At 35.5% G+C, this 23,402-nt stretch overlaps 1 protein-coding gene across 1 annotated transcript in view; it reads left to right on the top strand.

Moving 5' to 3' along the window:
* The window catches only part of MDGA2 (MAM domain containing glycosylphosphatidylinositol anchor 2), a 914,699-nt gene that overhangs the window by 361,208 nt on the left and 530,089 nt on the right, over nt 1-23,402 (top strand). Inside the window, exon 2 of the mRNA XM_027553676.1 lies at nt 17,653-17,792. Within this exon, the coding sequence (XP_027409477.1) occupies nt 17,653-17,792 (140 nt within the window). The remainder of the gene's footprint in view (nt 1-17,652; nt 17,793-23,402) is intronic.

Genomic DNA, 23,402 nt, shown 5'->3' with positions numbered 1-23,402 from the left:
TATAATATGTGATGTTAATAATGCTCCATTGAATATCATCTGTGTCAAAAAGCAATTAATTGCAAGACACATAAAATATCAACAGACCCTTCCTTTACTGCAGTGACCTTGCTTAGGCCTGCCACAAAAGGAGGAACCTCAAAAACAAATGTATAGGGTTACCCAGCACTAACTAGAATGTCCTCCTGGTGTGTGTCTGTGTGTGTTTTCACTCTCAAGCTAACTAATCACTCAGGGGCCACAATCGACTCTGCCATCTTTCACTCTCAAATGTATCATTCTAGTCGCATACAGATATTTTTGTGTCCTGAGAAGGTCCCACACTTACCATAGTATTCCATAGGATGTCCTTGATATTCCTCAGTCAATGAAATCCTTCCCTGTGTCCTCTTTGACCACCATCTCTTACAAGTTTGGTTTAGTTTTATATGGATTACGGTGTTCCATGGGTAAATGGCAGAGATAGAAACTTTCTTCTAACTTCAGTTCAGATACCCAAGACAGTCTTAAATCCTCTAGTTCAGGCTATCCCTTCCAGGAAAAATAGAGGGAAATTTTTTATGTTTTTGATAAAAATTTTAGATGCTATTTAATATAACCATCTCTAATTGAATTCAAGTATAAAATATTTGACTTCTTTGCTCAGAAAACTCCCTTGTTTTTAATGGTAGTCTTCATGGTACTGGCCATTAATTATTTAGCATGTTATCCAAAGGAAGGAAGGAAAGAAATGGGAGAAGGAAGACAGAAAAAATAGCAAAGAAGGAAGGGAGAGTAGAAGAAAGAGGAAAATAGAAGAAGCTGAAATGAAGGAAAGATAAGTAGATGCAATTATTTTATTCCTATCGAAGATGTTAGTTGCTCAGTCATGGCTGACTCTCTGTGACCCCATGCACTGTAGCCTGCCAGGCTGCTCCATCCATGGGATTTTCCAGGCAAGAATACTGGAGTAGGTTGCCATTGCTTTCTCCAGGGAATCTTCCAGACCCATGGATGGAACCTGGGTCTCCTGCATTGCAGGTGGATTCTTTATTGCCTAAGCCACCAGGGAGCCTATCATTATATCATTAGGTGGAAATGCCAAGCTATAAATAGCCCATCCCATCTTTCTCACTAATTGTTCAATAGTGTGTTAGTTTCCTAGGGAGGCTATAACAAAGTGCCACAGACTGGATGGTTTAAACAAGATAAATGGCTAGAAGTTTAAGACCAAGGTATTGGCAGGACTTCTATTATGGAACCAGTTCCATTTGTCCCATTGGCAGCAAGCGAAATGCTGAGATTCTGAGGTTTATAGCTGAGAAAGTTTATCTATGAGGCAGCGAAGCAAGGAGACTGGAAAACAAGATGCAAAGCTGCCTCCCCCAAAGTGAGGAGGTTAAGATATATATGGGATAATTTGGGCAGGCTTAAGGGGTGGGGAAAGGTGATTGGAGGCAGGGAAGACAGGGAGGTAACTAGTAATCTGCATCTTGTTAGGGGACTCTGCATGTTCAGGAAGGATGCTCTGAGTAAGATTGGAGGGTGGAGTTTTCCAGCCAGGGCATCTGGCCTAGTTTTGGAGGCAGTGGCTCCCACAAGCCCTAACCAGCTCTCACCAGGCAAGGGCTGACTCCAATCCTGTGAATCAACTGGATCTGTGAAGCTGCGAAGGTTTTCAGTTAAAGAGTAAAAAACTAAATAACTAAAGTGAACATCATCTGTGAAGGCAGTTTACAAGTAAAGGAGTTTTAATAGGCTGTTTCTCTATTTGTTGTTCTGTAAGATAGGCTCCCCTGGTGGCTTAGAATTAAGGAGTCTGCTGTCAGTGCAGGAGACAGGAGAAGTAGGAGATGCAGGTTTGATCCCTGGGTCGGAAGGAGGAAATGGCAACCCACTCCAGTATTCTTGCCTGGGAAATCCCATGGATAGAGGAGCTTGGTGGGGTGTAGTCCATGGGGTTGCAAAGAGTTGGATGTGACTGAACCTACATGGAAAATGAGCTCAAGAATTTCTGTTAGTTATCAGTTTTTGTTGACCTTTGTGGGACAGTTTCATTTTTGAGGGCTCTGAGGAAGAATCTATTCCATGCTTCTCCCCTAGCTTCTGCTGGTTGCTGGCAAGCTTTAGTGTTTTGTGGCTTTGTGCATACATCATACCTAATCTCTGCCTTCATGTCCATGTGGGAAAGGGAAAGCTTTCAGGGTTTTCAGAGTCCTGTTAAGCAATTTGATTTTGAAAGCATCAGGGAGCCATTGAAGGTTCTTAAGTAAGAGGTTGATACAGTCATTTTGAAATATTGCTAGTGTGCTGCCTGGAGATGCAGCTGGAAAGAGGACATCAGTTAGGTTGCTTTTGCAGTAGTCTTAGTGAGAGATGATTGTAGTTTGGGGTGGTGAAGGTGGAGGGAGCGTGCTGATTAAGAGGGTAAGGGCAGGGATGAGTTCTCCATGTCCAGTATAAGCAACTTTTTTTGATAGTATTGCCCTTTCAGTGACATAGGAGATCCTGAAATAGACTTTTGTTTTGTTTTCCATGTTTTTTTTGAGAGAGTGTTGAGGCCTAGATTAAATTTTGGATATATTGGAATATAAAGATATTCAAGACAAACGTTGAGTAGCCAACTGGATACAGAGGCCCAGAGAGCAGGCCTAAGGTCTATGTTGGCCAGATGAATTTGTGAGCCATTTAAATAGATGATAGATGTGTTATTCTACAATAATGTAAGTGTCCTATAGAGTAATAGGACACCTCCTCTCCCTCCCGCCCCACCCCGCCCCCCATATAAAGGACTAGTGGGAAAATGTGATCATTCTAAGGGAAGATTTTTTTAGTTTTGGTAAGCACTATAGGAAGCTTTTCTTGAGGAAATATCTTGAGAATGTTAAGCAGATTCTCAAAAACTCTGAAAGCCCTTAGCTTCCTAGCATACTGTTGCTGCTGCTTCAGTCGTGTCCGGCTCTGTGCGACCCCACAGACGGCAGCCCACCAGGCTCCCCCGTCCCTGGGATTCTCCAGGCAAGAACACTGGAGTGCGTTGCCATTTCCTTCTCCAGTGCATGAAAGTGAAAAGTGAAAGTGAAGTCGCTCAGTCGTGTCCGACTCTTAGCGACCCCATGGACTGCAGCCCACCAGGCTCCTCCGTCCATGGGATTTTCCAGGCAAGAGTACTGGAGTGGGGTGCCATTGCCTTCTCCGCGCACACTGTTAGTCATCTCTATCTCAGGAATGATAAAAAGTCACATATTTTAACCTGTTACCTTATATGAAGAAAAAAGTTAGAGGCAAGTATCAGGTCAACATGAGTTCAATGTTTTCAATTGAGGTTTTCAGGAATATATACATACATATAACTTGTCAAAGTCTTAGTCTTCTGTTTCTCAAAATTATTTCCTGTTCTGTTTATTTAAAAAGGGAGTTTATTTCCAGAATTGAATTATGTAACAACAGACTGGTTCCAAATAGGAAAAGGAGTACATCAAGGCTGTATTTGTCACCCGGCTTATTTAACTTCTATGCAGAGTACATCATGAGAAACGCTGGGCTGGAAGAAGCACAAGCTGTAATCAAGATTGCCAGGAGAAATATCAATAACCTCAGATATGCAGATGACACCACCCTTATGGCAGAAAGTGAAGAGGAACTCAAAGCCTCTTGATGAAAGTGAAAGAGGAGAGTGAAAAAGTTGGCTTGAAGTTCAACATTCAGAAAACGAAGATCATGCCATCTGGTCCCATCACTTCATGGGAAATAGATGGGGAAACAGTGGAAACAGTGTCAGACTTTATTTTTTTGGACTCCAAAATCACTGCAGATGGTGATTGCAGCCATGAAATTAAAAGACGCTTACTCCTTGGAAGGAAAGTTATGACCAACATAGATAGAATATTGAAAAGCAGAGACATTACTTTGTCAACAAAGGTCAGTCTTGTCAAGGCTATGGTTTTTCCATTAGTCATGTATGGATGTGAAAATTGGACTGTGAAGAAAGCTGAGCACCGAAAAATTAATGCTTCTGAACTGTGGTGTTGGAGAAGACTCTTGAGAGTCTCTTGGACTGCAAGGAGATACAATGAGTCCATTCTGAAGGAGATTAGCCCTGGGATTACTTTGGAAGGAATGATGCTAAAGCTGAAACTCCAGTACTTAGGCCACCTCATGCGAAGAGTTGACTCATTGGAAAAGACTCTGATGCTGGGAGAGATTGGGGGCAGGAGGAGAAGGGGATGCCAGAGGATGAGACGGCTGGATGGCATCACTGACTCGATGGACGTGAGTTTGAGTGAACTCGGGGAGATGGTGATGGACAGGGAGGCCTGGCGTGTTGCAATTCATGGGTTCACAAAGAGCCAGACACGACTGAGCAACTGAACTGAACTGAACCTTTGTACAAAATCCTAAGTGAATACTTTGAGAGCCTGTGTAGCTATCTACTGTTATGTTCAAGTTTTTTTTTATTGTTAAACAAAGTAGAAACAGATATTCATGTTTTGTTGCTCTTGAGGTTCTCTTCTAAGTATTTGGCTAGAGAGTGTAATCTGAATTATTATTGTGAGAAGCCATTAATTTCTTGTCATAATTTGATATACTAATGTAGGTCAGTGACAAAACACCACTTAAAGGTACTGGTAGCTAATAGGAACATATTGACATGAGAACTTGTTAGAAAGGTTTTTCAGTGTAAATTAAGGAACATTTGATATATGTCAAAATAGCTCTGAAATTCGACCCTCAGGTCTCTCATTCTCAGCCCTTAATTAAAATGGAGACTTATCTGCATAATAACATTTTTGGCTTCTGTTATTCATTTTTGGTACTGAAACTTCAGTATTGAAAATGTCACTTTATAAATTTTTTGGATATGTCTTTGAAATTTCTACAGATGTTTGGCTCTACATGATTTGTGCACTGAGTACTAAAATATTATTTCTAAGAATGCTGAATGTGGTGATTAATTAGACAAAAGCCTATCTGAAATGGTTTTCTGTTGATAAGTACACTTGTTATTCATTTGGTATTTCCTTATTTTTATTTATTTAAAATTGGTTTGTGACATTAATTAAGTAAATTAAATAGTATTTACCTTGTTATTTTCCCATGTTTACTTTTGAAAAGCACCAGTTGAATCTAAATTTAGATTCACTGACAAATTTGATCATTTCATTATGTGAGCAATTTACATAAAGTTAGTGTCACTTTTTACAAATGTTCTTCATTTCTAGTTTTTTTGTTTCATATTAGTTACTGGGATGAGAATTTGTAATGATTTTATTAATCAGAAATAATATTATTCCTGTGATGTTTGTTCCATACATGGAGATTTTAGGCTGCTAAGAAAAACTAAAATTTTAAATGCTTAATGCTAGAGCTGTGTACTATGGTAAACCCTAGATATGATTATCTACTATTATTGCTACAACTGTATGAAGTAGAAAGTCATTTCATCCCCACTTTATACATGAAGAAATTAAGATTATTTTAGATTATATTCTAATGTTTCCAACCCAGGAAACCCAACTCCAAACCCAGTACTTTAAATTAGCAATATCAGAAAGATTCAATTCTTGCTGTTAGAGACTTTTTAATTAAAAGAAAAAAATATATGTATACACACCTGTATATACACCTGCATGTGTGTATATATCTATATATATATGTCTATATATATATATATACACACACACATGTATTTATCTGTACACACATGCATATATCTCCTTATACATATATCGAATTTGTACATGTGAAAACTTTACATGTACATTTGGAAATATTAATGGCTTACTTACACTTGCTGCCAGCTTTGATGAGCTGAACATTGTTCTAATGAGCATTATTTATCACACTGTCACTAAATCCTCTGAGAGAGGTTTTATTTTTAATTAGTTTTACAGATACCAAAACAAAGGCACAGAAAGATCAGGTCACTTGCTCAGTGTCACACAGTAAGTGTCATAGTGGGAATTTGAACCTGGACACCTCAATTCAGAGCCCTTGCTTATAATCACAGCATTCTGTGTGATCTACACTCTTCTTAAAATTTTTAAAAAATCAATGACATCAGCATCTTTATATATCAATAAATTTGGAACTACATACCCATGTTTAGTGTGGGCTTCCCTGGTGGCTCAGGAGAGGCAGGTTTGATCCGTGGGTCAGGAATATCCCCTGGAGAAGGAAATAGCAACTCAGTAGTTTTCCAAATATTCTGGTGTTTCCAGTTTTTCATTTATAAATACTGTAGTGGAAATATTTGTTTGTGTACCTTCTGGCAGTTTGTCTCATTAGTCGTTTTTGTTTTAGAGGTGGCCCAAATGTTATATATACATTTACATTTGGACTCTAAACTGGCAAACTGCATCCTCAAAAAACTCTGCTGATTCTCATCTAACAATCATGGAGATATATATTACCTCATGATTACTCTAACATTAGGTTTCATTTATTTATTATCTTTATCAATATCTTTGACAAAGCAAATACTATAGTGGTTTAAATTTCTTTAAAAATTATCCAGATTGAACAACATTGAACATGTCTTCAAACCACTTGTGTTTGGAAGAATGTTTGAAAGGAACTGATCCAGCTGTGTTACAACCCAGACTGCTTACAATCTGAATAACTCATTTGGTTTAACATCAAACAGATATGATCTCTTAGATTCTGCAGAGAAAATTAGAAGGATGTCAAGCATAATATCTGAGGCTAGGTGGATGGTGCTAAGAGAATTTAAGCATAACAGTTTTATATTTAACATAAGGGGCTATAGGTATAAGCAATTGTTTATAGGTTTTTACAGATTCCTTTGCTCAAAAAAATCAGGTAAATATTAATTAGAAGTTTGTAATAGAAAAAAGCAGATTAAAGCTATAAAATTAAATTTAAAAAACCTTGTGTACTTATTAAGTGGTGTGGATCACCCATGTTTTTGCTAGTACTCTTAAGATTTTAAGGTTTTGTAATACTGCAGATTTCTCATATTGTTTGTTCTATTAACAAATCCTGACATTAATAACAAATATGACAATTCTTAGAAAAGGTATTTATGAATTCATTTAGGAGAATGTGAAACATGAAGTGGAGAGCAAGGTCTTGCTCCATGGAAAACTCAAGGAGCACAGGTGATTGAGCAGGAAAGTGAGTGCGCCAGGTCCTGACCTGAGATGAGAGGGGTGTGGGACAGATGACAGGTCTAAGAGCCTTCCTGGGAAATGCTGTTTCACACTGCATAGAGGTGAACCACTGAGATATTCAAAAGGTCAATTTCAAAATTTCATCCTCAAATGGAAATTAAATTGCTTGAACTGAAACTGTGGGCATTTCCTCATCTCCTGTGTATAGTTCTTTGAAACTGTCAAGCTTAAGTACAAAATTAGAAGTTGAGTGATAATATTTACTAATAAGTGCTTATGTTTCACATAATGGTTTATAAAAATGTTTTTACTTTTATCTCTTATGGTACCAACTAATTTAATAAAAATACTCTTTGTCTTTGGGAATATAAATGATTGATAATTATTTTTCTTATTCTGGTGTTTTCCTCTAAATTCTAAAGACATAAAGTCTATCCTTTAAAAATAAGGATGTGGCATGGCATTATTTATATACATACCTACGTACATATATAGGCTTCTCTAGTGGCTCAGCGGTAGAGAATCCTCTTGCAATGTAGGAGATGCTGGAGATAGGGTTCAGTCCTTGGGTCAGGAAGATCCCTTGGAGGAGGAAATGGCAACCCACTCCAATATTCTTGCCTGGAGAATCCCATGGACAGAGGAGCCTGGTGGACTACAGTCCATGGGGTTGCAAAGAGTCAGACACATCTGAGCACCCACACACATGCACGTACATACATATATATGTGTGTACATATATATATGTATCTATGAAAGTGTTAAATATATATATATATCTATGAAAGTGTTAAACAGACTAAACAACAACAGAGCACACACCACACACACACACACATATATAAATACACACAACACAATTTGTTTCTAGAGAAAGACAACTGTGAATGTGAAAGTGAAAGTTGATCAGTTGTGTCTGACTCTTTGCGTCCCCATGGACTATACAGTCGGTCCATGGAATTCTCCAGGCCAGATTACTAGAGTGGGTAGACTTTCCCTTCTCTAGGGGATCTTCCCGACCTAGGGAAGACAACTGTAGATGAAACTAATCTTTGAATATTCACTAACCTTCAATGGAGATGTCATATTTTTTCAAATGTATATTTAAAATACACATTTTAGGGATTTAGAAAGAACTACCAAATGTGTCAAAAAATACCAAGCTTTGCACAAGTGTCTGGTGTTTGCTGAGTTCTAAGTCTATGAATATTGCCTGGTGGGATTGGAATCATTATGGCTTTGTGATAATTGCTTTTCCCTTTAGTTTTGAAGGAGACTTTGGGTTGTGTCATTATCACACAGATTCCTCTGTGCTGGAGTTTCAAAGGCATTTTTGTAACATGTTGAGGGACTTGTCCTTCTTGGGGCTAGTCACACACAGCAGTAGTCATTACTCAATGGAGAGAAACAATGGGGAAGTCAGCAGGCCAGATGCTCAAAATCCTATGTCTGCCATTGCCACTCTTGGAGAAGCAACTTGAAGTTTTCATTTTTGGCATATTCTTTAGTAAATATCATTTGTTTTGTTGATGAGTTAGACTGAAAGAAATAGTAGCGGTCTCTAAATAACCAAATAGTGATTAAAGTTAGAGCACAATGATGATACTAATTTCATTTTAGTTAATATTTGCTGGGGCTTTGTAGTTCTTTCCAAGAAAGCTGAAATGCCCTTAATTTTAGAGAAGGTGAGTACATTTAAGTATACATTTCAGTCCAGAGTGTTTAAAAATGATGTAATTAGTACCTGTGGGTTCAGGCGTCCTGATCTCATAAGATGTGATAATTGATGAATCAGGAAGATTTGGTTCAAAGAACTTTAGAGGGTTCACTGAGCACATGATATATAACTTTGGACATTATTAAGAGGAAGCCTTATCACGAAGTTGATTTAGAGGGGGTAAAACTTACCCACGGTTTTAAAGATTAAATGCTGTTCTCTCTCATAGCATTATAATAGTTTCTCTGCCTCCTTCACTATGCTTCCAAGATGACTCAAAGCATGTAACAGAATGGTACCATAAAAGCAAGAGGAGTCTCCCTTCTGTCTTTGCCATTTTTTTTCCTTTTTTTTTTTTTTTTTTGTATTTATAGTCTATGGCCTAGCCCCCCAAATTTCTGGAGTAGTTGTTTTTGTTTTTTGTTTCTTGTTTTTGTTTTTCCTACTAAAATTTACTGATTAGATAGAAACATGATTCAGTCTTTAGTTGGAGACATTTCATGATTTGGCATTGGATCTGATATAGAAACAGGAACTTGTGAATAGTATCTCACATTCCACCTTCTTAGGGAAAGCTTAGTTCACCACAATATTTACCCTAAGTTGTAGCACAAAGCTTAGTTCACATAAGTCCTTTGTAAATACAATACAAGGTTAATGAACTATTTGATAAGCTTTCAAATATTGCTTACATATAGGTCATATATTTCTCCTGGGAAATACTGGGAAGAACATAATGAATGGCTGAATGGCTTGGGCTGGGAATATCCATGTAGAAGCATGGATGGCTATGTATGTCAGACTTAGGGACCCACAGTTCCTCTCTGGTACACATATCAGAGGTTGTCAAATGCTGTATTTGAAAAGAATGTTAAGAACCATAGGTTCAGTGAAACTTGTTTTTTTTTTTTTGTATCTATAAAACATACAAGAGTCTTTGAAGTTTTAGCTTTATATTAATAGGTTATGTTTTGAGATGAAAACAAAAAGGTTATTTCTGATGAAATCTGAAGTTGTTAATGTAGAAACCTTAATTTAATAATATTTATAAGTTTTATACTGTTTCATTTAAGACACAGAAGAATCAAATATGTCATTTTGTAGAAGATGATTTAGGTTAATATTTTGCCATTATGTATTCAGCTTTTTGTTGCAAATAGCTATATCCCACTGAAGCAACTTAGCATGCACACATTCAGTTTTTTGTAAAGTTAGCACCTATATTCAAGAATGCTTTAAGACGACATTAAAAGATAATTCTTTTACACAAAACATTATTGCTTTTATTATTGTTTTTAATATTAAAATTTAAATTGCTTATATTCTTCTCTGTTTAACTTTAAACTTTCATGAACATAATTACATTGTTATTTACTGTCATTTTCTTTAATGACAAACTTTCTTCATTTTGTTAAATAGTATCTATTACATATAACAGATAACTTGTTTTTTAATTAAAAATATAAACTCTTTGCTTTAAATTCTTGACTAACATTAACCTAAAAAATCAGATAAACTTCTGTTATTTAGGAAAAATTAATAGTTTCTTTCTAGAACCAGAGGCTTCAGGGTTTAATTTTCTTACCTTACTCTGGGCTTTGCAGAATTTCTCAAGGCAGCTCAATTAATTTATAACAATGCTGCTCAACGTGTGCTGAGGAAATTATACAAAATATTCAAAACCTTTCATATTCAGAGCCTTCACCAAAGTCATACTGAGGTAGATATGATCTTCTTTTGATTAAATCCAGAATATGATCAATATGATCTTAGTACTTTCACTTTATAACTAATCATGTTAAAGATAAAATGTATTTCTCTCCAGTGGGCAAGCATTCAGTGTTAACCAAGTATGAAGGATGAGGGTAAAGGAAAATAAATTCACTTTGATGCTAAAATAGTAGTTAATTAAAAACAACCAAATGAGTAAAAGCCAATTATAAATAATCTTCAAAATGTTTGTATATCAAGATATTGTCCTATTTGGGATTATTTAAATGACAGTGACAGAAGGATTTTAACTATTTTTTGCAGAAATTATTGTAATAGACATAGAAATTGAATATTCTGCTATCTGCATGTTTTAATATATGCTTACATTCCTGTTTGTAAGAATAATAGTGGGATATAATAATAGTTTAAATTATTTTGAAGGGTAGAACAAATGTGTAATTTCAAAAGATCCTTATAGTTGCAGAAATGAAGGCAGGCAAACTAAGATCGAAGGAGATATAAGGGATCGAAATAATGACAAAAATTAGCAGTTGAGCAAAGAAAACAGTTTTCTATTTTTCTTCCTTATTCTTTTATAAACACAAAAGATAGGGTAGGTGCCAGACTGCTATGGCCTGAGGATTTCAAAAACATGCAAAGTGTGGCATAGAGTGGGTACCATTAGTTCCAATCACTAGGCTGTAAAGTAAAGATGAGAGGAGACCTGTGATGAGAGGATAAATGTTGTTTTGTCTCCAGTGTTTAATATGGGAGAGATTAAGCATATTCATATGCTGTGAGGATTAACTTTGATTTTTTTTTTTGGAGTAAAGATTAGACTGTTTTGAGCGATTTCTGCATATAGGATACCAAAGTTACAAGATTTAAACTTGTAGAAGAGCAGAAAGATAAGAAAAAAGGAAAGAAAATAAAGAAAGTCAGATTTTAGGGAAAATTAATTTTATAAGCATGATGAAAGATAGTAGAAAAATAGTATAGTATGGCTAAAAGTTACAGTTTATGTCGGAAATAAAGACATTATGGCTTGTTTCTTATAATGTAAATAGTCTTTGTAATCCTGAGACATTGGTATAGTATTTTAGAATGCTTAATTGTATGCTTCCTTATTTTTTACATATGGGTAAACCTCAAAGCAGTTTTACCTTTTGCCCGAAGCTTGGTTGACCCAGGAAGACTTTTATCTTTCTCAAACCTCACCTCCTTCATCTTTCCCCCCTGTTGTTCTACAGCCTCACTTGAAATTTCCCAATGCCTTCCTAACTATCATTGGCAATGATCTTTTGTTTATGCTCCTCCAAATCTGTCGTAAGTGACAGTTTTGGACAATTTACCATCCTCGAGCATCTCTTTGTGTAACTTTTGAAGCATTACATTTTATTTGTAATCCTCTGCCTCTGAGTCTCCTTTCTTGGCCTCACTGTATCATATTCACATCCACACCAGCTCTGTACCAAGAATTCACATTCCTTATGATTTTATCATTATTCTCTTAATTTCTCACTCTACATGCTCTGTTTTAGGGATTGCATCTATTCTATTGCTGTCAAACATCAGCTACCATTTAAAAGCTCTAAATCTTTATATCAAGCAGCAACTTTTCATTTGTTGGCCAGCTCACCATCAGCTTCTAACACTAAAATTTTCACCTCCTCTCCCAAATCTTCATATTCTCTGCTTCCTTATCTGAATTTGTTATATTAAATATATATTGATATAATGAGCCTAAGGAGAAAGATATCAGGCAAAAGAATTGTCACCAAGAAGAGGCATAATTATAGACTATACTCAGAGAAAAGTAAAAATATTAGTCACTCAGTTGTGTCCAACTCTTTGTGACCCCAGACTCCTCTGTCCATGGAATTCTCTAGGCAAGAATACTGGAGTGGGTTGCCATGCCCTTCTCCAGGGAATCTTCCCAACCCAGGGATCAAACCTGGGTCTCCTGCATTGCAGCAGATTTTTTATTGTCTGAGCCACAAGGGAAGCCCCATGCTTGTAGACATAATATTTAATTTAAAATTTGAATGGGAAATCATTGTGCAAAAGGAGGAAGGAGAAGACTTATGTAGTATTTTAAACTAGTAACTCAGTAACCCCAAGTTACCTTGAACTAGTGTAGCAAAGTGGTATGATATTACTGGAACTTGAATTCCCAGAGAATAGTTGGACCAGGGATTTGAAGGATATGCTACAATACTCTTGCTTGAAGTTGTTAGAGGAAAGAAAACTCTTATTATGAAACTTACTAATGCTAATAACAGCATATCCTTCAGGAACATGGAAAAAGCTTCTCTCTCAAAAAGACTTCATGTCTAAGTCCTCGCTCTAACAAAGCACTCCATTATTTGGACTCAGATCCCCTCATTTTAAGTCTCTCCCAACTGTGAATAATGTGGAACCCCTACTGATCAAGAGAATATTTTTTATTAAAAAAAGTCTTTCACCTGTTTAACCAAAATATTAACTTCAGTGACCTCTGAATTCATGTTCCCTCACTCCCACATCAATCAGTCCTCAAGTCTTGTCTAATAAGAACTCTCACGTAGGTTTCTCCCATCTTTTCCATTGGCAGGGCCCTACAGTCTCTTTCCTATGCCTGGAGACATTAGGGTAGATTGAGAGAGTGGCACTGGTCTCGAGGTTTGGAGTAGATTATACATTGTGTGGATCACATTTTCATGTAGTTATTTCCTAAACCCTGCAGGCAGTATCATGTCAAAAGACATGATTACATGCTTTTGAACACACTATTTCCTTTCTCTGGAATGTTCTTCCTCTTTTGCCTCCACTGCATATATCTTTGCAAACCTTGTTAAATGTCATTGCTTCCTGAAACCTGTCGGAATCCCCTAGGCAGATTTAGTCGGTTTCTGCTCTGTCCTGTTGTAGTACTTCTCACTTTCTTCTGTTAGATAACTCTTCTGTTCAATTGTAATTTTTTAATGATTTCTGTATGTATATAAATTGGTCAGACCCAATAGGCTGAAAACACAATAGGCTTTGGCCATAGAGGGCACCGCTCATAGCATCCATCTTCATATCCTTAGCACATAGCCTCATGCCTCATCTATAGCAGTTGCTCAATTAATATATGTTTGAAAGTCTTTTTATGAGATAAAAGGCTAAAATATGCTCTTGCTGTTGCCATTGGAGAATTTATTTGTGTTCTTTCTCCAGCAGAATACAGAGAGAATTTGGTATGACTTTGAAAAGTATACTCTAACAAGATAAGAGAATGTTTCTCTTTTGTCCTTTTAGGCTGACCTCTTGAGCCCAAAGCCAGTTTATTCAGATTAAGGGAGTTGATAGAATTAGTGTTGGGAATGATTTTATGTAATGGGATTTGGTTTATTGCAAGCAAATTTGGATGAATATGAGTCTCTTGCAATATTTTAACATTTTAATTCATTGCTGACTCTATAGGGCAAAGGGGATCATAACCCTTAGTCCAATTTAAGGATGATGAATTAAGATTTTTTTCTAACAAGGCAGAGGGTAAAACATGTCTTGCTTTAGATATAGCACTGCAAATTGCATTTGTATTTAAAGTAGACAAATTCAGTGTCCTAATAGTTGATATTTTTGCTAAAATAGGAGGTTAGAGTCCTTATAGTGATATATGCTTAAAAATTATGAATTAATTATTAAATACCTACTCCATGCTCTGAATTAGGTAATGTGGAATAGATGCTCAAAATGATGTTCATTCTTGTAATGACGTGCTTCTTATCAAGTTAGAATGTTAAGAAAAAGGAGAATCACTGGGCAATACACATTTCCTGGTGAAAAAGAGAAGAAAGTCATTGCTAAGTAATTCAAGAAGCTTTTGCAACATTGGTCCAAAGATCAGTGTGGGAATTCTATATGGGGGAACATGATGATCAAAGAACTTGAATTGTCAGTGTTCTTTAACTTCCCACTGATATTGGGCTGATGATACAGAGAAGTGAGATTTCATGTTGAATAGTCAATATGTGGCCCATTTACAGGGAACTAAATGCCATGTAGGGTGATTTGGACTCCATGAAATTTCATGCTGTTTAATTACTCAGTCGTGTCTGACTCTTTGCAACCCCATGGACTATAGCCCGCCAGGCTCCTCTGTTTGTGGAATTTTCTAGGCAGGAATACTGGACTGGGTTACCATTTCCTTCTCCAGGGGATCTTCCCGAAGGGATGAAACTCAAGTCTCTTATGTTTCCTGCATTGGCAGGTGGATCCTTTACCATTAACGCCACCTGGGAAGTCCCTCTTAGGTAAAATTCAACATAGTGAAAAAATAAGTTACAACACATTATTTGGGAAATCATAAGATTTTGTTTGGATTTGGAGACAGGACAAAAATTGTGACAATGTTACACTGGCTAGGTTTGGAACCATTATACAATTAATATTGTTGATCTAGTTATGGTGCTGTAACTACTTCATGAACTTTTTCTCTATCTTTTTTTACCCCCTAGTCTAGTCTAGATCTAGTTTAGGAGTTATTTAAACCTGCTTTGACTATGTCTGTGATAGAATTAATAGCATGAGTTAGTAAAGAGAGCCTAGGGCCGGTGGTCCTGGTATCATTGAGGCCGCAACTAGCTGCAAGCCTGTTGCCAGGCCACCTGATGTTCTCAGACTTTCCTTCCATAATTCGGAAATAAGAGCATTGACCTGCATGAATTCTAAGACCTTTCAGTTGAGTGTTCTGCAGACCAAAAGAGTTCATGGGAGCTTCCAAAAATGTTCACATTATCATTGAGCTTCTGAAGTACTGACTATATATTTTAATGCATACTAGGTAAAGTACATCTTTAACACTTATAATTTGGTAGAATATTCCCCATCCTATAAGATAGGTGGAAGGCTCAGTATATAGGCAATTGCCTCTTCCAAGAATGTGTTAAAATATGGAAGAAAATAGCAGAAAATTAACCCTTGTAGGTGAAGACAGTGTGCTTACTGTATAATTTAAACTTTTAAAATAAAGCTACTTATTTGCATAATGATTCTTTGGAAGGATGATCCTTAAAATAATAATACTATTCATTGATATGAAATAAAGCAAAAATAACATTGTAAATTAATCTAGAAAAGATGCCATGTTACTATATAATTAGATATATTAATAAACATGTGAACTATCACTTGTTAGGCTAAATTTGGCATAGAAATATATTTCAAGGTAATGAATCTCTATTTTATCCTTAACAATTTTCTATTTATATTTTGAAAGTGTTAATTGATTGTCATCAGTTTGTTAACCTCCATAATATGTAAACAGTTGTGTGACAGATGTTTAAAAATAAGTGGCTTTCTAATATTATGTATCTAAATTGAAATTTAAATTTGATCCTGCATTTAAAGGTTGAAGAACAGTACTTTGCTCGGATATCCAGAAAGAAAATGGAAATAACTGGTTGTTTTTTACTATTATTTACAAGCAGACTTCTCTGTATTTCAGTTTGAAATTAAGAACAATAACAAACTTTGCCCTTTTCAGTTCTTAAACTCTAGGAGTATTCTATACATTCTTGTTATGTAAAGCAAAGTATTAGTATTGGAAACTATTCTTTTTTATTTTCAGAACACAGGTTGTCCCAAAAGAAAATTTCCTTTAAGTTGGACTTATAATTATCTTATTTCCTCCATAAATCACCAAATTTATCTGCAAATTTAACAATATTCATGATCTTTTAAATGTTAAGTACAAAATTCCAAATATAGTCATATTAATTTTTAAGCAACTACAGCCTCTGCTGATAATACTGCCGTTGAGGCTGAGATTGCTATCAGTAAATTCTTGAGATTATTGTTCTTATATACAGATAAAGCTTTTTCTCCAATTACAACAAATTTTTCTTCTCTATTCCAAATATATTACAAACAAAATTGCTGAATTCACAAATGGGGATGATCTCCAGTTTGAAGCTAGTCACTTACAGTAATCTCCTTGATGGCAAGAAGCCTATCCTATTATCTAAGTATTTCTCAGGACCAAAAGAGTTTTTGCGCGTAATAGGTCTCCTATGGGCTTCCCCAGTGGCTCAGTGGTAGAGAATCTGCCTGCAATGCAGGAACTGCAGGAGACATGGGTTCAATTCTTAGCACATGACAATCTGCTCCATTATTCTTGCCTAGAAAATTCCATGGACAGAGGAGCCTGGTGGGCTATAGTCCATAGGGTAACAAAGAGTAAGTCAATGAATCCTAGACAAGTTTTATAGGCCCATGTAGCACTGAAGTAGGAGAAATTGTACTTAGAAATTTATACAATTTCATGAAAACTAAGTCTATCTTGAGTCAGAATTTTATACTTAGGCCTCAGTGATCTATGACCATCACCAGTGGCTTTTGTTCATATTAATATAGGAGTCTATAAATATTGAAAACTAAGTTGATACTCAATTTCTGACAGCTAAATCTTCCTATTCTTTACCTTCCTAGTTTTAACACAGAACTTAGAACATTAACAGAAAAATGGAAATGTCTTTAATTTAGATTACTTTTTCCTTTGAGTGATCTTTTTCACCACTATAGTCCCTGTATCACAGACGGTAAAGAATCTACCTGCAACACTGGAGACCTGGGTTCTATCCCTAGGTCAGGAAGATCCTCTGGAGAAGGGAATGGCAACCCACTCCAGTATTCTTGCCTGGAGAATCCCATGGACACAGGAGCCTGGGGGACCACAGTCTGTGGGGTTGCAAAGAGTTGGACATGACTGAACGACTACTACTACTATATAGACTTTGGACAACATCCTTTACTATATTAAATTTTATATTTCAGAGTTGAGGGAAACTATCACATTTTAGCAGTCAAGTTTTATTACAGGTCTTGTAATGATGGTGATTTCCTGAATCACCAGTTTTCCTTGGCACCCTATTCCCATTTTCCATTTTCAGAATGTGTTGGTGACTTTTAGATAAATTTGAAGCTTTCTGTCCAGCAAAATGTTTAATCCCTTGAGGATGTTCAAAGTGTTAAGACTGATGGATCTGACAGAGCTAAAGTCTAATAAGAATTGCCGTTTACAACCATGATGATTCAGTGGATGACAGTTTATTTATCTTTTTACGTATCTTCTTTCTGATTCAACAGCTCCCCCCACGGTTCGTATTGTGCATTCAGGCTTGGCCTGTAACATTGAAGAGGAGCGCTACTCAGAAAGGGTCTACACTATCCGGGAAGGGGAAACCCTGGAATTGACCTGTCTAGTCACGGGACATCCACGTCCACAGGTGAGTCCTGAACCGTGAAATTGTGGAAAACTCTCTGACTTGTCTTGCAAATCAGAAAAAAAAAAAGTATATATATATATATATATATATATATGTTTATTTTAGACGATTTAGCTAAAAATGTATATGTGTTTGTGTGTGTGTGTATGTGAAATCCATATTATATGTGCAATGTAGGATAAGGGTAGCAATTGTTGAACATTCAAGCTTAAGTAAACATGTAGAATAGACAAAATTTTTTTGTTTGTTTTAGTATTGTGAGAAATTTAAAAGACAGTAGTCTAAGGAAGCTGTTAAAAAAGACAACTGCAAAAATATCTCTGTCAGATAACAATTCATATGGCAATGAGTTTATTTTAGAATGTGGAACATGATTTCATGATGACATAATTGCAGTGGAGGAGGCGTTTGTTCTAAAAATGTGATGCACGAGGTCACAGGTACTTTCCTTACTCCTAGTCATTATATTCAGAGAAAACCTTGAAAAACAGATGTTTGCAGATGCTGTGTGAATTCAGGTTCTCAGAGTCAGCAGCTACAGCTTTTACAAGCTAAGTACCAGGAACAGAAATTGAGACTTTCAAGGGGCACTAAAGTGATAAATAATGAACAAAGGAAAAAAATTATACAAGTGAAAAAAGCACTTAGATAGGAAATAATATTGTTAGGTTATGTATCTGTGATTTAAAGATTTAATTCAGATCCAAAATTTTCAGAATGTTTTATTCATTAATTGCCAGTTATTACTGTCATATATTTAACCTGACTGGTTAAAAATATAGATTGTTATTCAACACAAACACTGTTATGAAAAAGAAGTCTCATTTGGTAGACAAAGTTATATATTTTATTTGTATTACATAAAAAAATTCCGGTTAACACATGACTGTACAGGGAAAAGTAAAGAACAGTGTGAAGATTATAAAATCTCCCATCATTTTAATCTTGTCTTTTGGTCTTGTCATCCTTTACTCTTTAATTCTCAAGGATGTTTTGACTCTGCCATTTTGACCCTGAAGAGCAAATTAAAATAAGCATGTGAACTTTATAGAATGAAGCAGTGGATTGATGAGACCATGAGTAAACTGAAATGGTGAAATATGTTTTATAAACATATTTGAAAAAATGGAAAACAATAAAAGTAATCTAAAAATTATTTGAAAATATTAAGATCCATAGTGGCTAAAATTGCAAATTATGATACTTTCTAAGAACTGAAAATTTATTAAAGAATAAATTTGTCTCAATAAAATTGAGTTATAGAAAATTTGAGGCTTCCCAGTTAGTGCAGTTGTAAAGAATCTGCATGCCAGTGCAGGATACTCAAGAGACGTGGGTTTATCTCTGGATCAGGAAGGTCCTTTGGAGTAGGAAATGCCAACCTGCTCCAGTATTTTTGCCTGGAAAATTCCATGGACAGAGGAGCCATGGGGTCACAGAGTCACACATGACTGAGCAACTCAGCATACATACACAGAAAAGTTGACCCAATGAATTAGATTTGGTAGAAAAAAATGATTGCCAAACTAAATACACAAGCCCAGAAGCAATAATTGTTGAAACATGATGTAAGTAAATAAGTTGATATTTAAATAGCATTTTTATTTAAAAATTTGTATAGAAAATAATGTAGTCCAATTAAAATAATTTTAGTTATATTAAAAAGTGATACCATTAACTCAAGAATATTATCCCAAAGAAAGTTCAGTGTTGTTATTATTTTTTAATGTATATGCATAGAATAAAAATTCCAGAGTAAAAAAGTTGAAATCAAAACAGGAATGTCCAAGTAAACCTAAAAGAAGACACAAGAGAATACTCACTGATTATCCCCTTATTCTTACAATGACCGTACCAGATTCTGCACATTCTGAACTAAAAATGCAACTTACATTTTAATTCATCCAGCTATTCTGCTCCCTCTGTCTTCATACTTACATTCCCTCAGTCTCAGACATTTCTTATTTTCTCCATACATCTTCCCTTTCATGCTTCAGCAATCTGGATGGAATCTTTGAGCTCTGAGAAATCTAAAAGAAGTTCTGAAAAACAGAAATAGATTATTGACTTATTCATTTTTCCTGATAGATTCCATTTTTGGAATCATTTCGGTGTATTCTAATCCTATTAAAAATGTATTATTTTGGGATCATTATTTCTTCATTCCTAGAAGCAATTCAGGTGTTTGCAGGTGAATCAGTTTCAGTTTATATTGCATCTTTGGAAAATTAACTAGGCCTCTTCTTTGTCAACAAGCTGTATAAGGAAGGCTGACAAAACACTTGGGCCTTCGCATCCTGTCTAAATACTAAAGGGCGAGCTGTTGGCAGCTGGTTTTCTCAGGATGAATTTTCTTGGCTGATACCATGAACCTGAAAAGGTTTTCTTACTCCTTTGTTTAATCTGAATATGATAATATTTGGAAATGCAGTGAAAAAGAGAAGTTCCTCATTCACTTTTCAGATTTCTTAATCTGTTACCTATTTCTCTGGCAAGTATTCTAAGGCAGCAATGTAAAATTTCTTTAAAATAAGTGAATAAATTCAGTACATAGCAGTGGTTATGAGCGTGGGGACTGCCTGGGTATAATCCAGGATCCTTCTTGACTACTAGCGTGATTTTGGGAAAGTTCGTTAACCTCTCTGCTCTCTGCATCTCAGTTTTCCTGTCTGTATAATACAGTAATGGTAACCATCATATCTATACATTGACTCCCTTCAAAAGTTAAATGCAGGTTATAAAAATATATGCACATATGTTACATATATACATATAAACAGATGGCACATAATAAAATATATACTGGCTTTTTATTATTTTAAGTAATTTATACTTGATCTCTACTGTTGAACATATTTGAAATAAGCAAACTTTAGAAATGGTTCTTAGCATTTATGTAGTCTAAATTAGATGCATTTCAATAAATTTCACTATTTTTGTGTTTTAATGCATTGCAGAGCCTTTGCATCTCTGTTAATTAACTTTTCTTAGCTTGCGAGGACTAGAACTAAGTCCTCCTCATTTAAGAAAGGCTTATTATAAAGATATTAATATATGGAAAAGTAAGAATGGAGACAAATCTACCAACCTAGTGTTATTGTACCTCTGTACACTCATAATTTCAGAATTCAGCTAACTACACTCTTAATTTTCCTTTTCTTTTTTCCCTTCTTTTCTTTTTTCCTTCCTTTTTTCCTTCTCTCCTTCTTCATCTTTCCTTCCTCTCTTCTCTTTTAATGTTACAAAACCAGTAATAAATTAATTATATATACAGTTCTCCTATAAATGATTTAAACAATAGGGTATTTAACAGACTGGATCTGTTTACTATATCAGGTGAGTGACTGTCCAACTGAAACAACCAATATTTTTTCAGTATATCTTTGGATAGGATATGGGAAATGGTCTAGGAGAAATATCCAAAAATGTATTAATCACAAATTTTATATCAATAACTACCTTCACAGTTTTCCCCATACACACATAGACACAAACACATATGCACAGAAAGTCTCACCCCCTGGTGATATACATCTTTATTAAGTTCATGGTTACGTGGGGAAAATGTACTCCCATAGCTTGTTTGGGAGATAGCTCTTACAGCCTTTCTGATCCTTGATATCATGCCTTCAAATAGTTTTGTTACTGTTACTTTTAATATAGACTATAGAAAGACTCTTTTGGTTCAACACTCTAATATACTGTACAAATAGTGATACTTTTTATGCCCAGTACATCAGCATTAACCAAAGACTTTTTAACATTTAATAAAAATCCTCATGAATTTAAAGGGTCATTTTTCTTCCTGAGGAGATCTGAATTTATTTACAGCTATTTCAGAGTTCATCATTTGTTTAATTCCATGAACAGTTCCTGATGCTTAGAAGAAACATTTATCAGACAATTCCAGATACTTGCAAAAGCAACATTAGTCAATGTACTTAATGAGATAATACACGTAGATCACTTAGCAGAGTGCCTAGCAAAAAGTAAATACTTAGTCATCATCATATTTATGATTGTATTACCAATACAAAATAATATTTTTTCTATAAACTTAATAATTCTAAACTATTACTGTCATCACTACTCAATTGCAGGTAACCCAATAGAATAGGTAGGGTATTTCTTACTCTCTCATTCAAGTTGGGCTTGGTCACAAGCATGGATTTAGCTCATGTATTTTGAGCTAGTTGTGGTCTGGGCCAGTAGTTGTGTCTACATTAAAAAAAATTGACACACTTCTGATACTAGCTAGTATGTAGCTAGTCATCTGATAAGTGAACACTTTTCAATTCTCAAGGAGAAGGATTTAAAATTTGCTTTTATGTGAGATGCACAGCAGTGCACTTGCACAGTTCTGCCCTAGCTCAAGATGAACTGTCTCACTCTTTGTAACATTATAATGCATAGGGAACTTGCTCATCTTCATAATCTACATGACATTATACTAGCCCATTATATTGACTATAACACATCATTGTGCCTGCTCCGCGAGCATGATGATCTAGAAGATTTGATGCTGTTTATGGATAATGTGTGGATCTTTTATTAGAGTCCTAAGAATAGAGTCACAGCAGAAACATTTAGATTCTAGAATAAGACTAGACTTTCTACAGCATAGTGCTAATTGCTATTTGAAAAGCTGCTCTTTGGTCAATAGGAAGTAGGATCCAGCTGATACCTGCCCCCTTGGTCAGGTGATTTTGTAACACATTCTTCTTCTACATGATTCCAGGGTCCCAGAAGAATGGAGCCCCAGTCACTCTCAGCAATGTCTAGCGTAATAACACTTTGTTTTATTGGTTTTTCTCCTCTGTGTCACTGTTCACAGTCACCTACTTTGCTTCCCTGGAATTAATTCTGAAAATAAACTACTACCTGTAATCTCTTGTCTCAGATTTTCCTTCCTGAGGCAACTCCAGGATAAGACAGTACCTGTCTTCTGGACTCAAACCTCATGAGGAGCTAGCATATTTATCCACCTAAGCTTAGCTTGTGCTTCCTTGTTGCTGACCTAATGTTGCTTAATTCTGATTCAGGATTATTGTACTTCTACTTTTCTTGAAGACTTGTAAAGGTAAACCACATGTCACTAGCCAAGGTAGGATGCTCAATTAAATTCTGCTTTTATTTCTTAAGACTTTTATATAATATAATTGGCATGGCTGTAGATTATATTGTCCTCACTTATTTTCCTCTTGAAAAAAATGTTGTGTACTTGAATTAAATCTATGCATTGAAAGTTTGCAAGGATTGTCATGTGATGGAGATTTCCTATATAAATACCAACTGAGGATTTGTTTGGTTTTAACAGTTTTGCCTCTCATGATCAAAATTGGATCTCCAGGGTGATTGGAAAATGGATCTCAAAGCAAAGTCAAAATTATTGGATATACAGATCACATGGAAGTTTGAAATTAGATGTGTCTTTTTGAAATCTGCATCGTTCAATGAAAAATATAATATATATGAGTTATGAGAACATAATCATTATTTTATTACAGCAATTGACATGAAATAAGCTCTTTAAAATGATCAGGGCATTTCCAGAAGATAGAAGGAAATCACTATTGCCTATCAATATATAGTTGAGGATCTATTGGTTGT

The sequence above is a fragment of the Bos indicus x Bos taurus genome, chromosome 10 (assembly GCF_003369695.1).
Source record: "Bos indicus x Bos taurus breed Angus x Brahman F1 hybrid chromosome 10, Bos_hybrid_MaternalHap_v2.0, whole genome shotgun sequence".
Taxonomy (NCBI): domain Eukaryota; kingdom Metazoa; phylum Chordata; class Mammalia; order Artiodactyla; family Bovidae; genus Bos; species Bos indicus x Bos taurus.
This window is presented reverse-complemented; position numbering and strand designations above follow the sequence as displayed.